This window comes from Erinaceus europaeus, chromosome 3 (genome assembly GCF_950295315.1).
Source record: "Erinaceus europaeus chromosome 3, mEriEur2.1, whole genome shotgun sequence".
NCBI lineage: Eukaryota > Metazoa > Chordata > Mammalia > Eulipotyphla > Erinaceidae > Erinaceus > Erinaceus europaeus.
This window is the reverse complement of record NC_080164.1, coordinates 71,800,716-71,823,818: the sequence shown is the minus strand read 5'-3', so window position 1 is coordinate 71,823,818 and position 23,103 is coordinate 71,800,716. Positions and strand designations below refer to the sequence as shown.

Sequence of the window (23,103 nt, the reverse complement as noted above, 5' to 3'; positions counted from 1 at the left end):
GGCCCCCTGCAGTGGAGGCTAGCTGGTGTTGGCTGCTGATGACTGTGTCCTGTCTGGTGTAGGTTTTACCTAGGAGCACCTAGAAGGCTGTTGCCACTACATCAGGTCCATTTCTGTGTCCACACTGACTGGCATGTGATCAAATAAAATGAATCTCAGGCAAATCAGAACAAGAATGCTGGGTGGCCCAGTGTTCATCTTCTAGTTGCTCAAGGTTTTGTTTGTTTTATCACTACTAACTCTCAACAAAGAAATGTGTCCCTAACAAAAGCAACACTTGCTTAAAGATGCCCCGGCCAGCGGGGTGAGAACAGGGGCTAGGAACCCTGGGACCTGGAATGAAAGGGACAGGAGACACAAAGAATGACAGCAAGACAGGATTCTGATCAAGCTGCAAAATTTTATTGTGTTTACAGGCATTATAAGGCTTTGGGGAAGGGGGAGTGCAAGAGGAGGAGGAGGAGGAGGGGGAGCAATTATCAGGGTGGAATGTCCCTTGCAACATACATAGCTGAAACTATGTTTATTAACTATAACTATGTGGTGTGTCACTTGTTTTCTGGTAAATGGCCTACCTGCGGGGAAATAGAAACTTATCTCAAGGGCTTATCTTCTATCAAGCAGAGAATGGCTCTTGGCAAAAAAAAAAACAACCTGTATTTATTTATTGCATACAAGCAGCCAGTAATTGAGAGGAAAGCAGGTGATAGAGAGGGAGAGAGACAGAGAGACACCTGCAGTCCTGCTTCACCACTCACAAAGCTTTCCCCCTGTAGGTGTGATCCAGGGAGCTTGAACCCGGGTCCTTGCACTCAACCAGATGCACCATCACCTGGATCCCTCCTTGCTTGTTTTTTAAGTTGTATGGAAAGATCAAAAAAGATAGGAATGGGCAGCAGAATGACCTCTTGAGGGTAAATAAATGATCCTCAGCAATTAAGGGTTCAGATTCATATGCTTCATTCTCTCTGTTCCTTGCAGTGACCTGCCCCTGGCCAAAAACAATGCCAATGTCTGCAACAACTCAGAGAAGGAGTGAGTAACTCTGCTCCCCAGCAGAACCCACTCCCCCATAGAAGACCTGACTGTGCCTCTCTCCTTAATTACTCCTGCTTCCTACCATCCCAAATACCACCTACCCTCTCCAGAATCTCGTGTCTTCCACTGGTAATCCACTCAGTGGACAAAGAGGCATTAGAGAGACCTGATCTGTAAATTTCTTTGCACAAGTCATTTAATCTCTTTCTCTCATTTTCTTGTCTATAAAGCAAGGCTGTTGGTTTGATAAACTTTAAGCTTTAGTATCTCAATATTTATTATTCTCAAATATTTGAGAATAATAAAGTGGAGTTCCTTACAGAGCAGTAGGTATTCTTCATCGTGAAATTAATTACATTTCCCATTCTACACCTTCAAGCTCCTGGGTGCCAGTAAGGTACTCTTGTCTCAAGGTCAATTCAGGCCAAATTGGAGGGTGTAATGGAAATAGAAGTGTTAAATATTTCCAGAGAGTAATTTCTTGGACTAGTGACCAATATTAATTACGTCCTATTATTATGCTGACCTGACAGATCAGCTCAGTTTTAGTAAGCGCTACTCAAAGAGCCTCAGGAGTGTGTGTGTGTGTGTGTGTGTGTGTGTGTGTGTGTGTGTGTGTGTGTGTGTGTAATACCAAAGCAAGAAATGACAATTCTTTGACTTCAGATTGGAAGAAAAATGCACCAAGGCTTTTACTTGTTATTTCTTTTTGTCCCCCTGATTGGAACTTTTTTCCATTTCCCTCTATGAATCAGAGTTGTGCTCATTTACATAAATTGGAACATAAAGTCCAGAGACACAATTGTTAGCAATCAAAAACTGAAAATATTGAATCTATGAAACAATATCTAGACAATATGAACTTAATTTAAAGCCAAGTTTAATATTCAGTATCCTGAAAATCCTGGTTTTGAGTGTCATAAGTCAGAGGCTCAAGTCACTAAAAACCATGGACAGAGGTCCTTTGGTACTCTATACTTCTTTGTCTTGGGGCTTGGCAGTCAAGAATGGTGGTACATCAGGCTCTTATATAACTTTTTTTTTTGCCTCCAGGGTTATTGCTGGGCCTCGGTGCCTGCACCACAAATCCACTGCTCCTGAAGACCATTACTTCCCCTTTTGTTGCCCTTGCTTGTTTGTTTTTTATCATTGTTGTGGTTAGTATTATTGTTGTCGATGCTGTTGTTGGATAGGACAGAGAAAAATCAAGAGAGGAGCGGAGACAGGGGGAGAAAAAGATAGACCTTCTTCACCAGTTGCGAAGTGACTCCCCTGCAGGTGGGGAGCTGAGGGTTCAAACCAAGATCCTAAGGCCAGTCCTTGCGCTTCGCGCCATGTGTGCTTAACCTGCTGTGCTACTGCCCGACTCCCCTTCTATAACTCTTTTTTTTTTTTAATTAATGATCCCCGCCCACTCCCCTTCTATAACTCTTTAGCTAGACCCATATCTTCAGTTCACACAGCAGTCAAGGACGAAGGCACAAAATTGGGGACTGTCCAAAATGAAGCCATTTGGGCAAGAAGTTATGAAAAAATATCTATGAATCCCCCCCACCTTCTACTACATTTCTGGCATTTTCACTTCACCCCATGCATTCTAAAGAATTTCTTTCTGACCAAACTGTTCCCATATCAATTTGATATAATTGTCTTATGCAGATGGGGAGGCATGCCAGGTAGGTTCAGAGGTATAGTTGAATGGTGCTGGCTCTCACCTAGATCTTCTGCAGGATAATTGTCAGAGGAAAGGTCAAGGCCTCTAACCAAGGGCCAGAAATCCTAGATAAAGCTGGTGTGATTAAGCTCTATGCAGGGTTAAGTACACCCAATAAGCTTGTGGGTAGCACCCTCTGCTGTTATCTTGATGCAGCAGAAAACAGATTCAGGGCAGGGGATGGCTGATTTTTCCTGCTCTACTCACTGAACAAACATAGTAACATTTTATTCTTATCTGCACAGTCACTGCAAAAAGCATAGGAAACACAAGAAAGTCCACATGAACATAACTCACAAGAAATACATTTCATGTTCACACTAGAACACTGTGACCACAGATAAATTTTGTTAACAAGTATTCTCTCCACGTTTTTTCACAGCCCCGACTCCTTTATTATTATTTTTAAATTAATGGTTTACAATATAGTCTTTGACACATAGGCACAACCTCTCATCTCCTATCTGAGAGACACTTGCTCTCCCATCTTAGCACCCACTATTCCATCATACATCAAGACTCCACTGTCCCTTTATCTTATCCCTTGCCCTCCTTCCTCAGAGTACTTTGGTACACTACACCTCACCCAGTCCAAATTTCACTTTGTTTTCCCTTACTGTACTTTAAGTTCTACCTATAGGTGAGATCATTTAATCAGTCCTGCTCTTTCTGATGTATCTCACTCAGTGTGATATCAAGTTCTGACCAAGATATTTCGAAGGAGAATACCTTATCCTTTTTTATGACTGCATCATATTCTACTGTGTCTATGTACCACAACTTTGTTTTTTTTAAATAGTTTTAAATCTATTTATTTATTTTTAATATTTATTTATTCCCTTTTGTTGCCCTTGTTGTTTTTATTGTTGTAGTTATTATTGTTATTGATGTCATTGTTTGGATAGGACAGAGAGAAATGGAGAGAAGAGGGGAAGACAGAGAGAGGGAGTGAAAGATAGATACCTGCAGACCTGCTTCACCAGTTGCGAAGCGACTCCCCTGCAGGTGGGGAGCCGGGGGCTTGAACCGGGATCCTTATGCCGGTTGTTGTGCTTTGTGCCACATGCACTTAACTTGCTGCGCTACTGCCAGACTCCCCGTACCACAACTTTCTTAGTCACTTACCTGCCAGTGGGCATCTGGGTTGCTTCTAGATTTCAGCTATTACAAATTGTGCTGCTATGAACATAGGTGTGCATAGGTCATTTTGAGTAGGTGTCTTTAAGATATGTATAACCACAGGAGATGGACTACTGATGAATAACTAGATTGTTTTCTCCAGTTGGATCAGTTTACATTCCCACCAGCAATGTAAAAGGGTTCTTTTTTCCCCCACAGCCTCTTCAACAGTTGGTGTTTCTGCCTATTCTAATGTATGACCTTCTCACAGGTGCAAAGCAATAGCTCGTTGTTTTTATTTGAACTTCCCTCATCATCAGTGATTTTGAGCATTTTTTTCATGTATCTGTTGGCCCTTTGAATCTCTTCTTTGGAGAAGACTCTGCCTATGTCTTCCCCTGCCCCACCCCACACTTTTTTTAATGGGATTCTTTGTTCTTTTATCGTTGAATCTGTTGATTCTTTGTGTAATTTGATTATTAGCCCTCTGTCTAATGTGTAACACATAAAGATTTCCCCCTACTCTTTGGGGGTTGTCTATTATGGTGGCGAATCCTTTTGTCATGCAGAAACCTTTCAGTTTAATATAGTCCCATTGGTTTTGTTGTCCTTACACTTAGATTTGAGTCAGTGAAGATGTTTCTAAACTTACCTCAAAGAGAGTTCTGCCAATGTATTCCTCATACTATTTGATGGTTTCTAGCCTACCATCTAAATCTTTGATCCACTAAGAGTTTACTTTTGTATGTGGTGAAATGTGGTGGTCCAGTTTCATTCTTCATTCTTCCAGTTTCATTCTTCTACCATTTGTTGAATAGAATCTCCTTTCTCCATTTGATGTTTTTGGTTCCCTTGTCAAAAAATAAGTATCTGTAGGTGTGAGGGATAATTTATGAGCCCTCAATTCTAGTCCACTGGTTGGTGTGTCTATTTTTGTTCCAGTACCAGACAGTTTTGACTATAATGGCTCTGTAGTATGTTTTGAGGCCAAGAAGCATACGATCCCTTTATTCTTGATCTTTTATCTCAGAATTGCTTTAGCTATTCTAGGTATTTTATGTCTCCAGATAAACTTTTCTTTGTATCTTTGTTCTAGTCTCTTGAAGAAATTTATTAGGTCCTTGATAGGGACTGCATTAAATCTGCATATGGCTATGAATAGAATAGTCATTTTGACAATGTTAATTCTTCTAATCCATGAGCATGAAATGGATATCTTTCCTTTATTTACATCTTTTTTATTTTCTTGAAAAGTGCCTCTTAGTTTTCATTGTAAATTTCCTTCATTTCCTTAGTTCCTAGATATTTGATTGTTTTTGCTGCTTTGGTTAATGGAATCAATTTCCATATTTCTTCTTCTAGCTTGGTATTTGCATAGAGGAGTGACAATGACTTTTGTATGTTAGTTTTTGTAGAATACCACCTTACCACACTACTTAAAAATTCCAGGAGTGGGGGTTGGGCGGTAGCGCAGCGGGTTAAGCACACATGGCACGAAGCAGAAGTACCAGTGCAAGGATCCCAGTTCGAGCCCCCAGCTCCCCATCTGCAGGGGAGTCGCTTCACAAGTGGTGAAGCAGGTCTGCAGGTGTTTCTCTTTCTCTCCCCCTCTTTGTCTTCTCCTCCTCTCTCCATTTCTCTCTGTCCTATCTGACAACAATAACTATAATAGCAATAAAACAACAAGGGCAACAAAAGGGGAAAAGAATTCCAGGAGCTTCCTACTGAATTATTTTTTACTTTCTTTTTCTTTTTTCTTTAACTTCTAATTAATGATTTATAGTCAACAGTAAAATAGAATACAATAGTTTGTACATGTGTAACATTTCTCAGTTTTCCACATAACAATTCAAATCCCACTAGGTCCTCCTCTGTCTTCCAGGACAGACCTGAACCTTCCCCACCACCCTAGAATCTTTTATTTTGGTACAATACATACACCAACTCCAGGCCAAGTTCTGCTTTGTGTTTTCCTTTCTGTTCTTTTTTTTTTTTTTCTTTCTCTTTTTGACTTTCCATGTATACTATCATATCATCTGTGAATAGTGACAGTTTGACTTCTCTTCCAAGCTGAATCCCTTTAATCTCTTTCTTTTTCTGATTGCTGTCTAGCTTTCAAGACTATAGTAATGGAGTAGTAATAGAGACAGTTCTGACTCCTTGACTCTACTCTGATGAAACTCATAACCAATTCTCACCTCAGATCTGCAAGAGAGCAAATGTGGTTTGTTTAAAGACAATGAATTTTGTGGAATCTTTTTCTGGCAATGATAGAAAACAATTGCAGATATTATTATAAACTCCTTTGTGGTCTGCTTTTTAGCAAAGCAAAATGTAAAAATAATATTCAATATCAATAATATTCCATGTCAATAATATTCCTCCACAATATCATTTAAAGTATCCTCATGGAATTCTGTTATTATTATTATTTTATTTCATTTTATTTTTTGCCACCAGGGTCATCCCTGGGGCTCAGTGCCTGCATGACAAATCCATCGCTCTGGGCAGCCATTTCTTTCCTTCTTTCTTTCTCTCTTTCTCTCTTCCTTTCTTTCCTTCTTCCTTCACCTCTTTCTTCACCTCTTTCATCCTTTCTTTTTTTCTTTATTTTATAGGACAGAGAGAAATTGGGAGGGGATGGGAAGATAGAGAGGGAGAGAGACAGAGATGATACTTGCAGTATGTGTCTCATTGTGCATTCATGAAGCATCCCCCCTGCGGTTTGGGAGTGGGGGCTCAAACCCAAGTCCTTTTGCATGCTAACATATGCCCTTAACTGCTGTACCACAGCCCCATGCATTTCATTATTGATAAACAGAAGAACTGACTAGTTTGCTTAGCATTTCATTATTGATAAACAGAAGAACTGACTAGTTTGGGAGTGGTGGCTCAAACCCAAGTCCTTTTGCATGCTAACATATGCCCTTAACTGGTGTACCACAGCCCCATGCATTTCATTATTGATAAACAGAAGAACTGACTAGTTTGCTTAGCTTTCTGCCTATTGTCTGTCAGTGATCATTTTTCACCCCTCACCCCCCTTTATTCCCCCTTTTTTTTTATTGGATAGAACAGAGGAATTGAGAGGGTTAGGCAAGAGAGAGAGAAGAGGTGGGGAGGAAGATAGACACCTACAAATCCACACCACAACTTGTGAACCACTAACCCTGCATGTGAGTAGCAGGGTCTTGAACTTGGGCCCTTGCACGTTTGATTACTTCCTGAGGAAACAGTACATAAAATCTCTTTCAAAGGATATTTAATTGAACACATTTCTCAACCCATGCCTTCACCCCAGATGTGCAGCAAGTTATCTAAGGGGCCTGCAGATTCTGGGCTTGAACCTGGGTTGCATACATGGCAAAGCAGTACACCATCCATGTGAGCTATGACACTGGCCCAAAACCTTTTTAAATCAAAAGAGGTACCACTCTGTGACCTACCTTTTTCTGCTTATGCCCCTTTTGCTTTCCTTCTGCTCCTTGGCTTTTTATCCAAGGTTAAGTTTTCCTTTAACCTGAGATGGTTTTGAAAACTGGCAAGACACATCCTTCTACAACAGAAAGCTATACATGTCACTGCCAAAGTTCCAAGTGACTTTTCTAACTGTGTGGATTCCCATTACCTCCATAAGACTTGCTAGGGCTCATGAAAATTGTGCAATAGATTGAACCACTATGTATACTTTAATGTATATATAATGTGCCTTCCAATGCTGTGGTAATTAATAATTATAATTATAGCCATAATTGTAATTATAAACCTAATAACCTCATTTTTACCCCAGTGTGCTGGAAATATCCATTTCCAGCACCATGGCCTCTCCTCCATGTTACTATACTTCTCCCTCTCCACTGTGGTAGTATCTTTGGCCTTTCTGAAAATTGCAAAATGTCACCCTATGTCATCCAGTGACAAGGAGACAAAGGAGAAAGAGAAAAAGGAAGAAGATAAAAAGAAAGACTCCCCTAAACAAGAAGAGTAAGTGCTGAAAGAAGTTGACTCTAAACAAGTCTTCAGTGGTCCCATCAGGCCTGCTCTTCCCTCCTTGGGAGTCTAGGACCCAGGACTCTGAGGGCAATGCTGTCAGCCCTGGAGAGGAGCACTGTAAGGCTGTCAAAATGTAATTGGTCCCAGCTAGTGATCAAGCTCCCTGAGACCATGCAAGAGTCATGTTCTGCAGGAAAAGGCCTCTCCTGGTCTGTGAATACATGGCATACATATGAAGTAAGTTGCAGGCAACTTGCTTCTGAGCTGAAGGCTCATCTCTGTATGAGAAAAACTGTATTCACAAACCTTATTCACAGCCTGAGGGTGTCAATGTTGGGATCTATCCAAAGTCCCAGGTGAATCACTGAGTTTTCAAAGATAAGAAAGTGACACATTAGGGGCAGAGGGAAGCTGCCTCAGACTTAGCCAGGTGAAGTTTAAATTGCACATTTCAGATTCAAGCCCTAGAAGGATGTGGGCAGATCCTGGAAATTAGCATTTTCACGAGGTTTTCACACATGGTCCCAAGCACCGTTCTGCCACTCTCAGTGGCATTTTCATGCTGTATTCTCATCCTAACATCCTGAAAGTCCAGGCCTGTTGATGCCTCAGGACACATGGAGACAGGCTGGGAGGGAAGGCCCTTCAGAGTCTGCCAGGCTCCCCACCCCATTCTCCCAAGCAGGGACATTCCTGTGAACCCCAAGATGGCTACTGTCTCAGACAATTATCCTTACAGTTTCAGCCCACAAGTCCCTAAAACCCTCCAGTGTGCCGTGGTCTGTAGCACACTGTACTCCTGGTATGCTTTTGTTTCCAGAGAGAAGGAGGCCATCGTGGTGGATCCCTCCAGCAACGTGTACTACCGCTGGCTGACCATCATTGCCATGCCCATCTTCTACAACTGGTGCCTGCTTGTGTGCAGGTAGGGGCAGACCAGAGGGTCTGGAAGAGAGTGGGGTCAAGCAGGTCTCTGGACAGAAATGAGACTCCCCAGTCAGTCATCACCATCCAGCTACATGTGCCTTTGTTTCTTCTTCCCCAAGGAGGTTCTAACACAAAGCCATTAGAGCACTCTGAAGCCATGTTGGAGCTGGGAGCTTGAGAGCTATAGCAAGGCTCTCAAGGGGGGAGGTAGATGCAGATGCAGCACAGTGGGCAGGCAGAGGCAGGGGCATTCCTGAGCAAGCCTTCAAGACAGGGTTGGGGGCAGTGATAGCTGCTGTGTGAGGATAGATGCAGACTTTGGGGAGCTAGGCAAGCATGGTACTTATGGAATGCAGGGGGGCAACTGCTCCTCTAATGAGCAAAGATGGGGGTTCAGAGTCCTGGGAAGCCTGCTATTTGGGAATGAGTGGTGAAATGGAGAGTGTGTTGGGACACACTTCCCCCCCCCTCCCCGCACAACCTACAGAACTAGGATTTGCTGGAGGGGGGATGGGGTGGGAAGTGAGATGTGGGGAGAGGGTATGGCCTGCTAAGGGCAACAAAGTCCTTCAGACCCTGCAATTCCTCTCCTGGGGATATATCCTAAGGAACACAACACATCCATCCAAAAAGATCTGTGTACACATATGTTCTTGGCAGCACAATTTGTAATAGCCAAAACCTGGAAGCAACCCAGGTGTCCAACAACAGATGAGTGGCTGAGCAAGTTGTGGTATATATACACAATGGAATACTACTCAGCTGTAAAAAATGGTGACTTCACCGTTTTCAGCCGATCTTGGATGGACCTTGAAAAATTCATGTTATGTGAAATAAATCAGAAACAGAAGGATGAATATGGGATGATCTCACTCTCAGGCAGAAGTTGAAAAACAAAATCAGAAACAAAAACACAAGTAGAACCTGAAATGTGATTGGCATATTGCACCAAAGTAAAAGACTCTGGGGTGGGTGGGTGGGAGAATACAGGTCCATGAAGGATGATAAATGACATAGTGGGGATTGTATTGTTAAATGGGAAACTGGGGAATGTTATGCATGAGCAAACTATTATATTTATTGTTGAATGTAAAACATTAATTCCCCAATAAAGAAATAAATTAAAAAAACAAAACTAAAACAAAGCCCTTCAAGGGCCCCTGAGCTGTGGGGACATTTCCGATAAAGTAAGCAGAGCAGGAATAAGGGTGCTCTACTTCTCCTAGGACACATGGCATATTTGAACAAAGTGCAGGGCAAATATGCAGGGCAAGAGGTTTCATTTTGGAAGACAAGCAGAGATGGGCCTGAGCCAGGGGGTGGAGTCAGCAGCTGCTCTTCCTGGGATGGACTGCCTCTTATTGGGAAGCAGCAGGCAGGCACTGAGGGGTGGGAGGGTAGTAGGGGCAGGCAGGAGGATGGTCTTTGCAACCTACCTGAGCCTGCAGTTCCACCTGGAAAGAGGGAGGCAAGGGCTGTCCTGGAGCTACTCTGGAGGCTTGGGGGCTTTACTAAAAAAAATTCAGGCAAGGTAATGGATGAGCTGCTGCTCTCTAAGTAATAAAGGGTTTGGGCATTTCTCCTGACAGGCCTATGGGACCAGCATGCAGGGTGAGGAGAGAGGGGAGAGGTTTAGGGAGGATAGGGCTTTGGGCCCTAAGATGGCCCCCAGGATAGGTGTGACTCTTTGGGGGTGAGAGTGGGCAGAGACACTGGAATTACTTGCAAGAGGAGAATGTGGGGTGAGTTCCCTCTCATTTGAGAATTGTGGGTTTTGGGCAATCCTGAATCACACCCCCCCCCAAGAATGAGGGCCCCTGCTCCTAAGATTTAGCAGTAGATTTAGAAGCATCTCAATCACACAAAGAGGATTTTATCCAAAATCAAAATCTGGGGATTATCTAAACCTAGTTCAGTTGTTCAGTTTTAATCTCTCAAATTTCTTATAGTTCCTGTTGGCATTTGATATCCCCAGAAAGGGGAAAGTGCTCAACCCCTTCACTTGATTCCACCAGGAGATCCAAAAAGCTGCCCCAGGGGGCTCCTGGCTTCCCTCTGTGAGGTAACAGGGCCCATCCTGCTCTCAGTGCCAGCTCTTCTCTGGAGTATCATCAACCTAGAACAGAAAAGCCACCCAGAGGCAGGGGCTCTTCAGGACCTGGGCCACAAACCCTGCAGAAGGGCTGTTGTAGAGGTGAAAGGACCCAGAGTTTGCAGCTCAGGTTTGATGACAATAGCCCTCCCCCCATGTCATTCCTCTCACACTGGTTTAGGGCCTGTTTTGATGAGCTGCAGTCAGAGCACCTGGTGTTGTGGCTGGTCCTGGACTATTCAGCAGATATTCTCTATGGCTTGGATATGCTAGTGCGAGCCCGGACAGGTAAGTGTGCCCCATGTTGGGGACCTCTCTCTACTTGGCCACAGACCCTAGGCATGCATGAGGAGGGGAGCCAGGGAGACCACAGGCATGTTCAAAGGGACCCATGATGATAGGGTGGACATTATCCCCTGACCATGAGAGCCAGGCAGGTCTGGAGACCTCTGTCAGAAAGGGCACTTTGTACTGCTTTGATCTCTCTCTCCAGTGACTCTCTTCTCCCACCCCCACCCCCCCACCACACACACACATGCACACACACACACAATCCACCAGGGCTCTGACCTCTGCTGTCTCTACAAGTCATATGCCCTTGAACAAGTCAAGTATTCTCATGATAGAAAACTAAACCTTTTTCTCTAAGGACTAGCTGGCCATTCAACATTGCAGGAAGCAGAGGGAGGTGGAGCAGAGCTATGTCAATGCTGGAGCTTCTCTTCTGAGATAGTTAGAATATGTTAGTCCATGCTTTTAGATGCATTTTAACATGGAGAACTAGCCTCTGGAACAGCCCAGGACGTCACAACTTCCTTTAGCTCACCTTTGGTGGCAGTTAAAACCCCACCTTTGTTTTGGGTTCCAAGCTGTGCATCCTTGGGGCACCTTTTCCTAATTGGCAAGATGGCTCATAGCTTATAGAATCCTGCTTGCTGCTTTCAAGAATTTAAAGCTACAAATCACACCAAAATTGCCATCAGAAACACAGTCAGGTCATAGCAAAGCTCTGTGATGTCATGATAGATACAGCTTTTTTTTATCTTTATATTTTTTTAAATTTTAATATTTATTTTCCCTTTTGTTGCCCTTGTTGTTTAACATTGTTGTGGTAATTGATGTCGTTGTTGGATAGGACAGAGAGAAATGGAGAGAGGAGGGGAAGACAGGGGGAGAGAAAGATAGACACCTGCAGACCTGCTTCACCGCCTGTGAAGCAACTCCCCTGTAGGTGGGGAGCTGGGGGCTCGAACTGGGATCCTTCTGCTCGTCCTTGAGCTTTGCGCCATGTGCGCTTAACCCGCTGCGCCACCGCCTGACTCCCTTTTTTTTTTTATCTTATTTATTTTGAATAAAGACAGAGAGAAATTGTGAGGAGAGGGGGAAATAGTGTGGGAGAGACAAAGAGACACCTGCAGACCTGCTTCACCACTCATGAAGCTTTCCCCCTGAAGGTGGGGACCAGGGACTTGAACCCAGATCCTTGCGCACTGTAATGTGTGAGCTTAACCAGGTGCGTCACCACCTGGCACCAGTACAACTTTTCAAGTACATGTTGTTTCACCTTATAACTGCTGCACAAGGATGGGGAAATAGCATAATAGTTATTTAAATTTGCTTTCATGTCTGAGGGTCCAAAGGTACAGTTCTTTCAAAACCATTTGTTGAAATGGATTTCTTTCTCCCATTGTATCATCTTGACCTTGACTTCCTTGGTGTGTGTGTGTGTGTGTGTGTGTGTGTGTGTGTGTGTGTGTGTGTGTGTGTATGTGTGTGTGTGTGTGTGTGTGTGTAGATTTATTTCTGTATCCTGTATTTGACTGATCTGAGTTTTTGTTTTTGTTCCAATACCATGATGCTTTAATACTTTGTAGTATAGTTTGAAATCAGAGTGTGGTGTCTCCAATTTCCTTCTTTCCTCTCACAATTGCTTTGAGTATTGATAGTCTTTTTGGTTCCATACAAGTTTTATGATTGTTTGTTTTAGCTCCTTGAAAAATTCCATTGGAATCTTGACAGGGATTGCATTGAATCTATATATTGTTTTAGGTAAAATAGCCGTTTTAGCAATTATTCTTCTGATCAATGAAAACAGAATAGCTTTGCATTTGTATCTGTTATTTCTTTTAATGTCTTATTTTAAAAAACAGTGTAATGATTTATTTTATTTATTTCACATTAGAGAGTTTCTTTTTAATATTTATATTTACTTATTGGATAGACATAGAAATTAAGAGGGGACGGTGAGATAGAAATGAAGAGAGAGGGAGTTGGGCAGTAGCACAGCAGGTTATGTGCAGGTGGCAGAAAGCTCAAGGACCTGCATAAGGATCCAGGTTTAAGCCCCTGGCTCCCCAACTGCAGGGGAGTCATTTCACAGGTGGTGAAGCAGGTCTGCAGGTGTCTGTCTTTCTCTCCCCCTCTCTGTCTCCTCTCCTCTCTCCATTTCTCTCTGTCCTATCCAACAACAATAATAATAACTACAACAATAAAACAAGGGCAACAAAAGGGAATAAATAAATAAATATAAAAGAAGAAAGGAAGTGAGAAAGAGAGACACCTGCAGCACTGCTTCACTGCTTGTGAAACTTTCCCCCTGCAGATGGGAGCCAGAGATTTGAACCCAGGTCCTTGAACATGGTAACATGTGCACTCAGTTGGGTACACTACCACCCAACCCCTAATCTTAGACAATTTCAAATGAGACAGAGAGAAGAATGATGAAGAGGAGGAGGAGAAAGAGGAGGAACAGAGCACACCACTCTGGCACATATGGTGGCAGAGATTGAAGAAGGAACCCCAGGCATGAAAGTCTGATGCTCCTCCAATTGAGCAGTTTCTCTAGTCACATGATGTCTTTTTTTTCTTTTATCATTTTATTGGGGGGTTAATAGTACCCATGTGTCAACCACAATAATGTCTTCTTATAGTTTTCATTGTAAAAATCACCAGCTTGGTTAAATTCATTCCAAGGTATTTTATCCTTTTTTTTTTTGCTGCAATTATAAATGGGTTTGTTAAAGATTCATTTTTAATATGACTTTCATTTTTCTCCTAAAATTTAATTACTATTCCTTGTGATCATCTAATATCCAATTCACACTTAAATTTCCCCAATTGATCTATGTTGTTAATTGAATAAATGTATTATTAAAACTTGATTGAATAGAAAATATCAGAGTACTTTTCCTCTAGTAACAGTAAATGTGACTTAAAAATGTTTTTACTTTATACATAGAACTGCATTTGTTTAGTCTCAATAAAGTATCTTTCTGTATGTAATAGTCAAAACAATTACAGTATCATTGGAGTTCAAGTGACTTCCATATTCTTTAGGCTTCCTTGAGCAAGGCTTGATGGTCAAGGATGCTGAGAGACTATGGAAGCATTATACAAAGACCTTGCACTTCAAGCTGGATGTGTTATCCCTGGTCCCTACAGATTTGGCTTATTTAAAGCTGGGCATGAATTACCCAGAACTGAGATTCAACCGCCTGCTGAGGTTTTCCCGGCTCTTTGAATTCTTTGACCGTACGGAGACAAGAACCAACTACCCCAATGTGTTCAGAATTGGGAACTTGGTCTTGTACATCCTTGTCATCATCCACTGGAATGCCTGCATCTACTTTGCCATTTCTAAGTTTATTGGTTTGGGCACAGATTCTTGGGTTTACCCAAACATCTCAAACCCAGAGTATGGGCGCCTCTCCCGCAAGTACATTTATAGTCTCTATTGGTCCACCCTGACCCTGACCACCATCGGAGAGACCCCACCCCCTGTGAAAGATGAGGAGTACCTCTTTGTGGTCATAGACTTCCTAGTGGGTGTCCTGATTTTTGCTACCATTGTGGGCAACGTGGGCTCCATGATCTCGAACATGAATGCTTCCCGGGCAGAGTTTCAGGCCAAAATTGACTCCATCAAGCAGTATATGCAGTTCCGCAAGGTGAGCAAGGACTTGGAGACCCGGGTTATCCGGTGGTTTGACTACCTGTGGGTCAACAGAAAGACAGTGGATGAGAAGGAGGTGCTCAAGAGCCTTCCAGACAAGCTGAAGGCTGAGATAGCCATCAACGTGCACCTGGACACCCTGAGGAAGGTGCGCATCTTCCAGGACTGCGAGGCAGGGCTATTGGTGGAGCTAGTGCTGAAACTGCGACCAGCAGTGTTCAGTCCTGGGGATTACATCTGCAAGAAGGGTGACATCGGGAGGGAGATGTATATCATCAAGGAGGGCAAGCTAGCTGTGGTAGCTGATGATGGGGTCACCCAGTTTGTGGTCCTCAGTGATGGCAGTTACTTTGGGGAGATCAGCATCTTAAACATCAAAGGGAGCAAGTCAGGGAACCGCAGGACAGCCAACATCAGGAGCATTGGTTATTCAGACCTCTTCTGCCTGTCCAAGGATGACTTGATGGAGGCTCTCACTGAGTACCCTGATGCCAAGAAAGCACTGGAGGAGAAAGGATGGCAGATCCTAATGAAGGACAACCTGATTGATGAGGAACTGGCCAAGGCTGGGGCAGACCCCCAGGACATTGAGGAGAAGGTGGAACACCTGGAGTCCTCCCTGGATACCCTGCAGACCAGGTTTGCACGGCTGCTGGCTGAATACAACGCCACCCAGATGAAAGTGAAGCAACGTCTCAGCCAGTTGGAAAGCCAGGTGAAGATCATAGTCAGTGACTTCCAGTCTGATGGAGATGCTCCAGGGGAGATTGCAACAGCAGAGGCCAAAGAGCAGTGAGAGTGCAGTTGTCTCTTTCCCACTTTGCAGGAGCGGTGATCAGCATGTGATGTGGCTGCAGTCACACTGCATGGGGCTTCACCAGTGTCTGATTCCAGCTCTACCTTCCCTTTGCAATATGTGCAGCCTCAGGAGAGGATAAGATGAGAGTCCCAGGTTTTCTCAAGAAACCAAGACCCATGAGTTAAGTGGCAGGTTATTGTGAGGTTCTGGTGAAACACTGGGTTGACAGAGTTTTTTTTTAAATGAAGTATCCCAGGGGGTCGGGCGGTAGTGCCGCGGGTTAAGCGCACATGGCGCAAAGCACAAGGACTGGCAGGAAGATCCCGGTTCAAACCCCCGGCTCCCAACCTGCAGGAGGGTTGCTTCACAGGCAGTGAAGCAGGTCTGCAGGTGTCTATCTTTCTCTCCCCCCCTCTCAGTCTCCCCTCCTCTCTCAATTTCTCTCTGTCCTATCCAACAACAACAACAACAGCAATGATAACAACAATAATGATGACAACAAGGGCAACAAAGCGGGAAAGAAAAAAAAAAGCCTCCAGGAGCAGTGGATTCGTAGTGCAGGCACCGAGCCCCAGCAGATTAAAAAAATGAAGTATCCCATTCCACACATTTAAAAATTATATAGGGGCCAGGTGGTGGTCACCTGGTTGAATGCACATGTTACAATGCACAAAGACCTGGGTTTGAGCCCCCAGGCCCCACCTGCAGGGGGAAAGCTTTGCAAGTGGTAAAGCAGGGCTGCAGGTGTCTCTCTGTCTTTCTCCCTCTCTATCACACCCTTCCCTCTCAATCTCTGACTGTATCTATCCAAAAAATAAATCTTAAATAAAAATTAAAAAGCACATGCAAAGAAGTTAGTTTTTTTTTTCTTTTTTTTTTTTTGGTCTCCAGGGTTGTTGCTGGGGCTCAGTGCCTGCACTACAAATATACTACTCTTGGAGGCCATCTTTTCCCCCATTGCTGTTATTGTTTCTGCTATTGATGTTATCGCTGCTAGTGCTGTTGTTGGATAGGACAGAGAGAAATTGAGAGAGGAGGGGGAGAGAAAGACAGACACCTGTAGGCCTGCTTCACCATTTGTGAAATGACCCCCCTGCAGGTGGGGAGCCAGAGGCTCGAACCAGGATCCTTGTGCTGGTCCTTGCACTTTGCAGTATGTACACTTAACCCGCTGTGCTGCCACCTGACCCCCTCCCCCAGAAATTAGTAATTATTTTTCTTACCCACAAGGAGTTTTTAGACTTTTGAAATTCATTTTCTTTTCATGGATGGTTATTTAGTCCTGTTTTCCACTTCCGCAGCCTCACTCACCAACTTCTGATAAGGGAAAAATAACAGAAACGGAAAGCACAACATAGTAACTCAACTTCAATCTTAACGTAGTTTGTTGGCCCATCTTTCCATGTGATATGTTTACATGTGCTCCTGGGGACCTTAGACACCCAGGCCTTTGGTCACACAGCAATAAGCATGAAGGATTAAGCAAAGTTACCCCATTTGAAGTCACTATTGAAAAAAAATTTTGTGATGCAAATTCAGATTCCTTACCATCTATCCCCTATGAAACCACATCTGTTTCACAGAAAAGAGTAACTCACCCACAGGGGGAAGCTTCACAAGTTGGTGGAGCAGTGCTACAGAAGGCTCTCCTCTCTATCTCTCTCCTTTTCTGTCTCCGTTTCTTACCCTCTATAAATAAATATAACCACTGCTGAGAATGGTGGGGTCATGTGGGCACCAAGCCCCATCAATAATCCTAGTATGGGGTGGAGCACTTAGCACTTAAGTGATAGCTCCTTCTTGCTCAGAGAGGGGATTCAAATAACTCATTCTTCATTGTTGAATGGAGCTCTGGGCCAGCCTTTTCTGGCTGTGGGAGGAGAACTCTGTTCAGAGTGGAGACATACAATTTGGAGCTTAGAATGGGGTATTAGGCCAAACAAAACTGATAGCCTAGATGTAGATAATGAGGCCCTACTGCTATATCCTTGCAAACTCCATTCCCGAAGGAGTGGCCTCACTTATCCTTGCAGTTATATCTTGAGACAAAGCTCTTAGCTAGAAGAATGTAGAGGGTAGAGCCTGACTTTATTTTTGTAGCCCAGTAGGTAGAAGTGTCAATTAATATTTGCAAAGTACTTGTATACTTTGGTTCTATGATTGTGAATTATGACCTCAGTGATTCCTCCTTAGTTGGCATATAAGCTGTAAATTATCCAAAGATGAGTCATTCACCTGATTCAGAGAAACCGTATATATAAATGTTCCTTTCCCCTCTGTAGCTATCTTTTCCTCTTTCTCCCAATCTCCTCTCCTCGCCCTTTCACAGTCTGATGTTGTAATCTATATGTTATATAGTGGGGCCCTAAAGTACTGATAGTTCATATGGAAGGTGCTGCATTTCCATGTATGGGTTTTGGGTTTATGTGGGGCCATTCCTGCTTTTTGTTATGAAGAATTTGACTTTCTTTGTTTCTTCCTCTTTCTTTCTTTCTTTCTTTCTTTTTATAAGAGCACTGTCAGCTCTAGCTTATGGTGGTATGGGGGATTGAACCTGGAACTCTGGAGCCTCAGACATGAGAGTCTCTTTGCATAAGCATTACACTATCTAACCCTGCCCTTAACTTTTCAGAATATATGTAAAATGTCTAATAAAAAAGGTGTGATAGAAGCTCATATAATTAAACATTAACTAGCAATGTATTCTCAAAATATACATATCTTAAAGCCTTAACTACTAATTTTGCCTACATTAATATTTGTAAAAGAAAAAATAAAAACCTGGATTAAAAATCATTTAATGACTCTTATTTCATGTTTTATTATAAGAGAAAATTCAGTCCTCTTTTTTCTTTTTTGTCTCTGGAGCAACAAGCTTGGATGCCCTAGAAAGAGCAGGGAACAGGGGGGCGGGTGGTAGTGCACCAGGTTAAGCACACATGGCACAAAGCACAAGGACTAGCATAAGGACCGTAGTTCGAACCCCCGGCAACCCCCCCAACAATAACAACAACAACAAGGGCAAAAAATGGTAAAAATGGCCTCCAGGAACAGTGGGTTCATAGTGCAGGCACTAAGCCCCAATGATAACCCTGGAGGGGGAAAGAAAGAAAGAAAGAAAGAAAGAAAGAAAGAAAGAAAGAAAGAAAGAGGGAGGGAGGGAGGGAGGGAGGGAGGAAGGAAGGAAGGAAGGAAGGAAGGAAGGAAGGAAGGAAGGAAGGAAGGAAAGAGCGAGCAGGGGACAGCGTATATTCCATGTAGGAGGGTGTGTGCACAGGACTAGAAACCGTAAACACATACACACACACACACACACACACACAAAGCTGGGATCTTTGTCATGTATCACAGGTAGGAAGTTAAATTCTCTGACATCATTTGTCCAGGTTTACAGGGAGACACCTGGGGTAAGTGTTTTCAGGTCATTCTAGAAGGCATAAATGGGCAAGATACTGGAAGCAGCCTGAAGAAATATATCCCCAGATTGTTGTTTTTGCTTGTGCCTAAGCACTTGGATGGTATATTAGACTATGGGCTTTGGACAGTTAGACCTGCTGTTATTCAAATCATAGTCCTGCCACTCTAAGTTATTTTACTCCTATAGGTCTCACTTGTCTCACCTGGGAAATGGGAATACTACTGTTCTCCTCACAGAATGGTTGTGCATGAATTTTTCAAGAGCATAATAGAATGACAATGTTCTTCTATTCAACCTCCTGGATGCAGAAAAAAATCAAAATCTTTTCCTTGAGTACTCAGTGAATACAATTTCATCTTGTCAGTTTCTAACTGCTAAAACTGGTGGTAAATTGAGTCTCGGGCTGTTTTTAGGACTTCCTTCCATCTTGAAGCCAAAAACAGGGTTTGTGGTCTCCTAGACATTGAAGCTAGAGGCCAGTCCACCTAATGTACCAGGTCAGCCATAGGGAGCCATGCTGGGAGACAGTGTCTCTTTGTGCCTTTTGTGGGAACTTAAGCTCATTGAGGTGTGTGTGTGTGTGTGTGTGTGTGTGTGTGTGTGTGTGTGTGTGTGTGTGTGTAAGGGGGGGAGGGAGAGGGGAGCACTCAAATAGAAGGAAAGAGTGCTGGTGGGTATCAATCAAGCTATGGACTAATGCAGTTTTGTCAGAACCTTGGGGAAGTAGGGGGTGGAAGTACCCCCACAGAAAGAGATCGGAGTTCTGCCTCTGGGCTCGGCAAGTCCAAAATATGCCAGATCCCAAGGAACCATGAGAGAGGGGCAAAGGGTATCTTGGTAGTAACCAGTATAAAGAGTGTCTTAAAATATTTGTGGGTCAATTGGTGCATCAAAAGAGTAGCTTGCTGAATCTCTTGTGACCAACACTGACCCTCAGAGATCTGATAACCCCAACTCTGGAAGCAGAACAGGACTAGGAATCTATTATTGCTCTGTTAGGCTAACTGTGGCCTGTCTCAAATCCTTCCACCAGGATTTTATCAAGTAGGCATAACAGCAGCTTCCTTCTCTGGTCCTGAAATCCAATGTAACATCCTACAGAAGGAGAGATAGAATGAAAACAGTGAGGAACAAGAACAGGGAATAAAAATACTGCTCAGAAATGTGGGGATGGTTCTCAACCATCAAGTTGAAGCAGCTTCTACCTGTAACCTTCTGGTTCCCTGTGACAGGAAAGTCTTTATATAAAGCTGTCAAGAAATGTGCAAATTTTTATTTCAGCATTATTTAAAACATGGGAATAATCTAAATATAAGAACTTGAGGTATTTGCTAGGTATTTCACCAAAGCAAACTCACAGGTGGGAATCAACCCTGTGTACACTGAAGGACTGAAAGAGCAGGAATGGAGCACTGAGGTTATCTGGAAAGAGTAACTTCAGGAAGCAGCTTTAAGCCTTCAGACTCGGGGGATAAGAGAGATGGGGAACTTCAGAGAAGAGCTCCTCTGTGCAGGTGGTTGCCGGTAATTTAGAAATTCAGTAGCATTTGTCTGAGAAGGGACTTCAGGTTTTATTTGAAGAGAAACACTGCTTGGGAAGATTTGCACAGGGAGTCAGTCCCCAAAGGAGACTGGAGACAGCTGTCACAGCCTGGATGTTCCCTCTGACAGTGCTGCATTGCCAGGATAGCAGGCAAACATGTAAAAGAAGATATCTCCATCCCCGATCCTCCACCCCCACCCACTCCTCAACACCCTTGCCTTCCAAACTTCCTTGATTGTTTCCTAGTAGAGAATTCAAGAAAAGGGAGAACAAAGAGGACTCTGGGACATGAGTGACAGAATGTCATCCCACAGACTGGCAGCTCCTACCTTAGATGCTCCTAGAATACTAAAAAAGAAAAAGAAAAAAAAGAACAGCAGTGTACTGAGTGCCTAAACAAATGGTCATGAAGAGACTGATGGCTGGAAGTTTACCAGCAAAGTGCCTTTCATTTGTACCAAAGTGCTCTTCCTTTTGAGAATTCAGAAATTTCTGAGAAAAAAACAGGAGAGCGACAAGAGAAAGTATTATTTACCTTTGTGCCAGACACCGCTGTTCATGCTAAGATATAAATGTCCTCAGTTACCCAAGGCACCTATGGCTGGGGGTGAGGGGGAGGTTCACTCTCTTTAGACATTATTGTTTTAACATAGTATCATTGGTTGCTTTTAGTGTACACTTACTCTGTCAGAGTTTATGAATTTCTTCCCTTTAAGAATCATAGGAGTGACTAAGTCCAAGAAACTATCAACATTACTGAGATTGTTAAGCAACAAGAACTCTCATTCATTGCTGATAGGCATGTAAAATGGTACAGCTCTGTTGGAAGGCAACTCAATATAATTTATTATGTAACATTAAAAACATAATTAATATTTATTTAGAAGTGATGATCCTATGAGTGTACTCCCCAAAATGTAAAAATATATATTGACCCCAACAAAAGACTCTGTAAGAATGTTTATAATACCTTATTGATAATCACCTAAGATCTGGAAAAAGTGATGAAGCCATTCAACAGGTAAATAAACAGCTAGTAAAAGCACTGCCAAATAATCATTCAGCACTCAAAGTGAATGGTTTACTGATTCATGCAGAAATGTTCCACTTATATGAAAAAGGCAAACCATATGGTTAGAAAATAGATGAGATGCTATCAGGAATTCTAAGAGGATGGAGATTTTAGTGAGTTGTTTTGCATGGTACTGTCTGGGGTAGTTGGCACATGAGTATGTATTTATACAGACTCTGGATGGGGTCAGATAGCATAATGGTGGCAGGTGGTGGCACACATAATGGCCAGGTGGTGGCACGCCTGCTTGAGCGCACATGTTAGGATGCACAAGGACCTAGGTTTGAGCCCTCAGTCCTCATCTGCAGGCGGAAAGATTTGCAAGTGGTAAGAGTGGTGCAGTGCTGCAGGTGTCTCTCTTTCTCTTTCCCACTCTATCACCTCCTTCCCTCTCTATTTCTGGCTCTTTCCATCCAATAAATAGAGGGGAGAGAGACATGCAAATAGAGATGCCTGCAACACTGCTTCACCACTCACAAAGCTTTCCCCCTGCAGGTGGGGACCAGGGCCTTGAACCTGGGTCCTTGCACATTGTAATATGTTCGCTCAACCAGATGCGACACCACACGGCCCCAATAAATTTTATTTATACAGATTCATAGAACTATACACAGAGTGAGTTTTAAAGAATGTAACTTTTAAAATACTTATTAGTATAAATTAAAAACATCAACTTCGTGGTCCGGGAGGTGGCACAGTGGATAAAGTGTTAGATTCTCAACCATGAGGTCCCAAGTTCAACCCCCAGCAGCACATGTACCAAAGTGATGCCTGGTTCTTTCTCTCCTCCTATCTTTCTCATGAATAAATAAATAAATTCTTTAAAAAAAAAAAAAAACACATCAACTTCATTACCTAGTACCACATGAGAACAATAAGGAAAATTACATGAATAGTGGTATAGTGCTTTGCTCCCCCTTCCCTCTTTCTCTCTGTCAGTATGAAATAAAAAGTTGGGCCAGGGAGGCCACTCAGAGGTAAAGTGCATGAGAACCTGTGTTTAACTCAGGCATCATATTCAAAATAGATGGCATAACCTCACCAAAGGATATCAGATGAAACAATGATCTAATTAACTTCTTTAAATTGGTCTTTGATTAGAAGGTAAGGTTGGGGCCAAATGGTCATGCATCTGGCTAAGTGCCTGTATTTGTTGTCTTGCACAAGGACCTAGGTTCAAGCCCCTGGCCCCCACCTACAGGAGGAAAGCCTCATGAGTGGGGAAACAGGGATGTAGGTGTCTATCCCTCCCCTTCTCCATGTAGTTTAAGACATGGAGAATGTAGGTTAAGGACATGTAGGATGTAGGTTAAGGACAAAATGGAGTGTATAAGAATGTGGTACTCTAATTTGTAAATGTGTTTTACAATGAGGTGTGTGCTAATAGTTTTGAAATTATATCCATGCATACTACTGATGAAAGAATGGATAAATAA

At 43.0% G+C, this 23,103-nt stretch overlaps 1 protein-coding gene across 1 annotated transcript in view; it reads left to right on the top strand.

Annotated features, from left to right (window-relative positions):
- Positions 1–15,887, top strand: part of CNGA3 (cyclic nucleotide gated channel subunit alpha 3) — a 38,620-nt gene extending 22,733 nt beyond the window's left edge. The window contains exons 4-8 of the mRNA XM_060187499.1: positions 982–1,035; positions 7,787–7,855; positions 8,685–8,789; positions 11,065–11,171; positions 14,220–15,887. Coding sequence (XP_060043482.1) covers positions 982–1,035; positions 7,787–7,855; positions 8,685–8,789; positions 11,065–11,171; positions 14,220–15,631 — 1,747 coding nt within the window. The 3' untranslated portion in view covers positions 15,632–15,887. The remainder of the gene's footprint in view (positions 1–981; positions 1,036–7,786; positions 7,856–8,684; positions 8,790–11,064; positions 11,172–14,219) is intronic.
- The last annotated feature ends 7,216 nt before the right edge of the window (positions 15,888–23,103 follow it).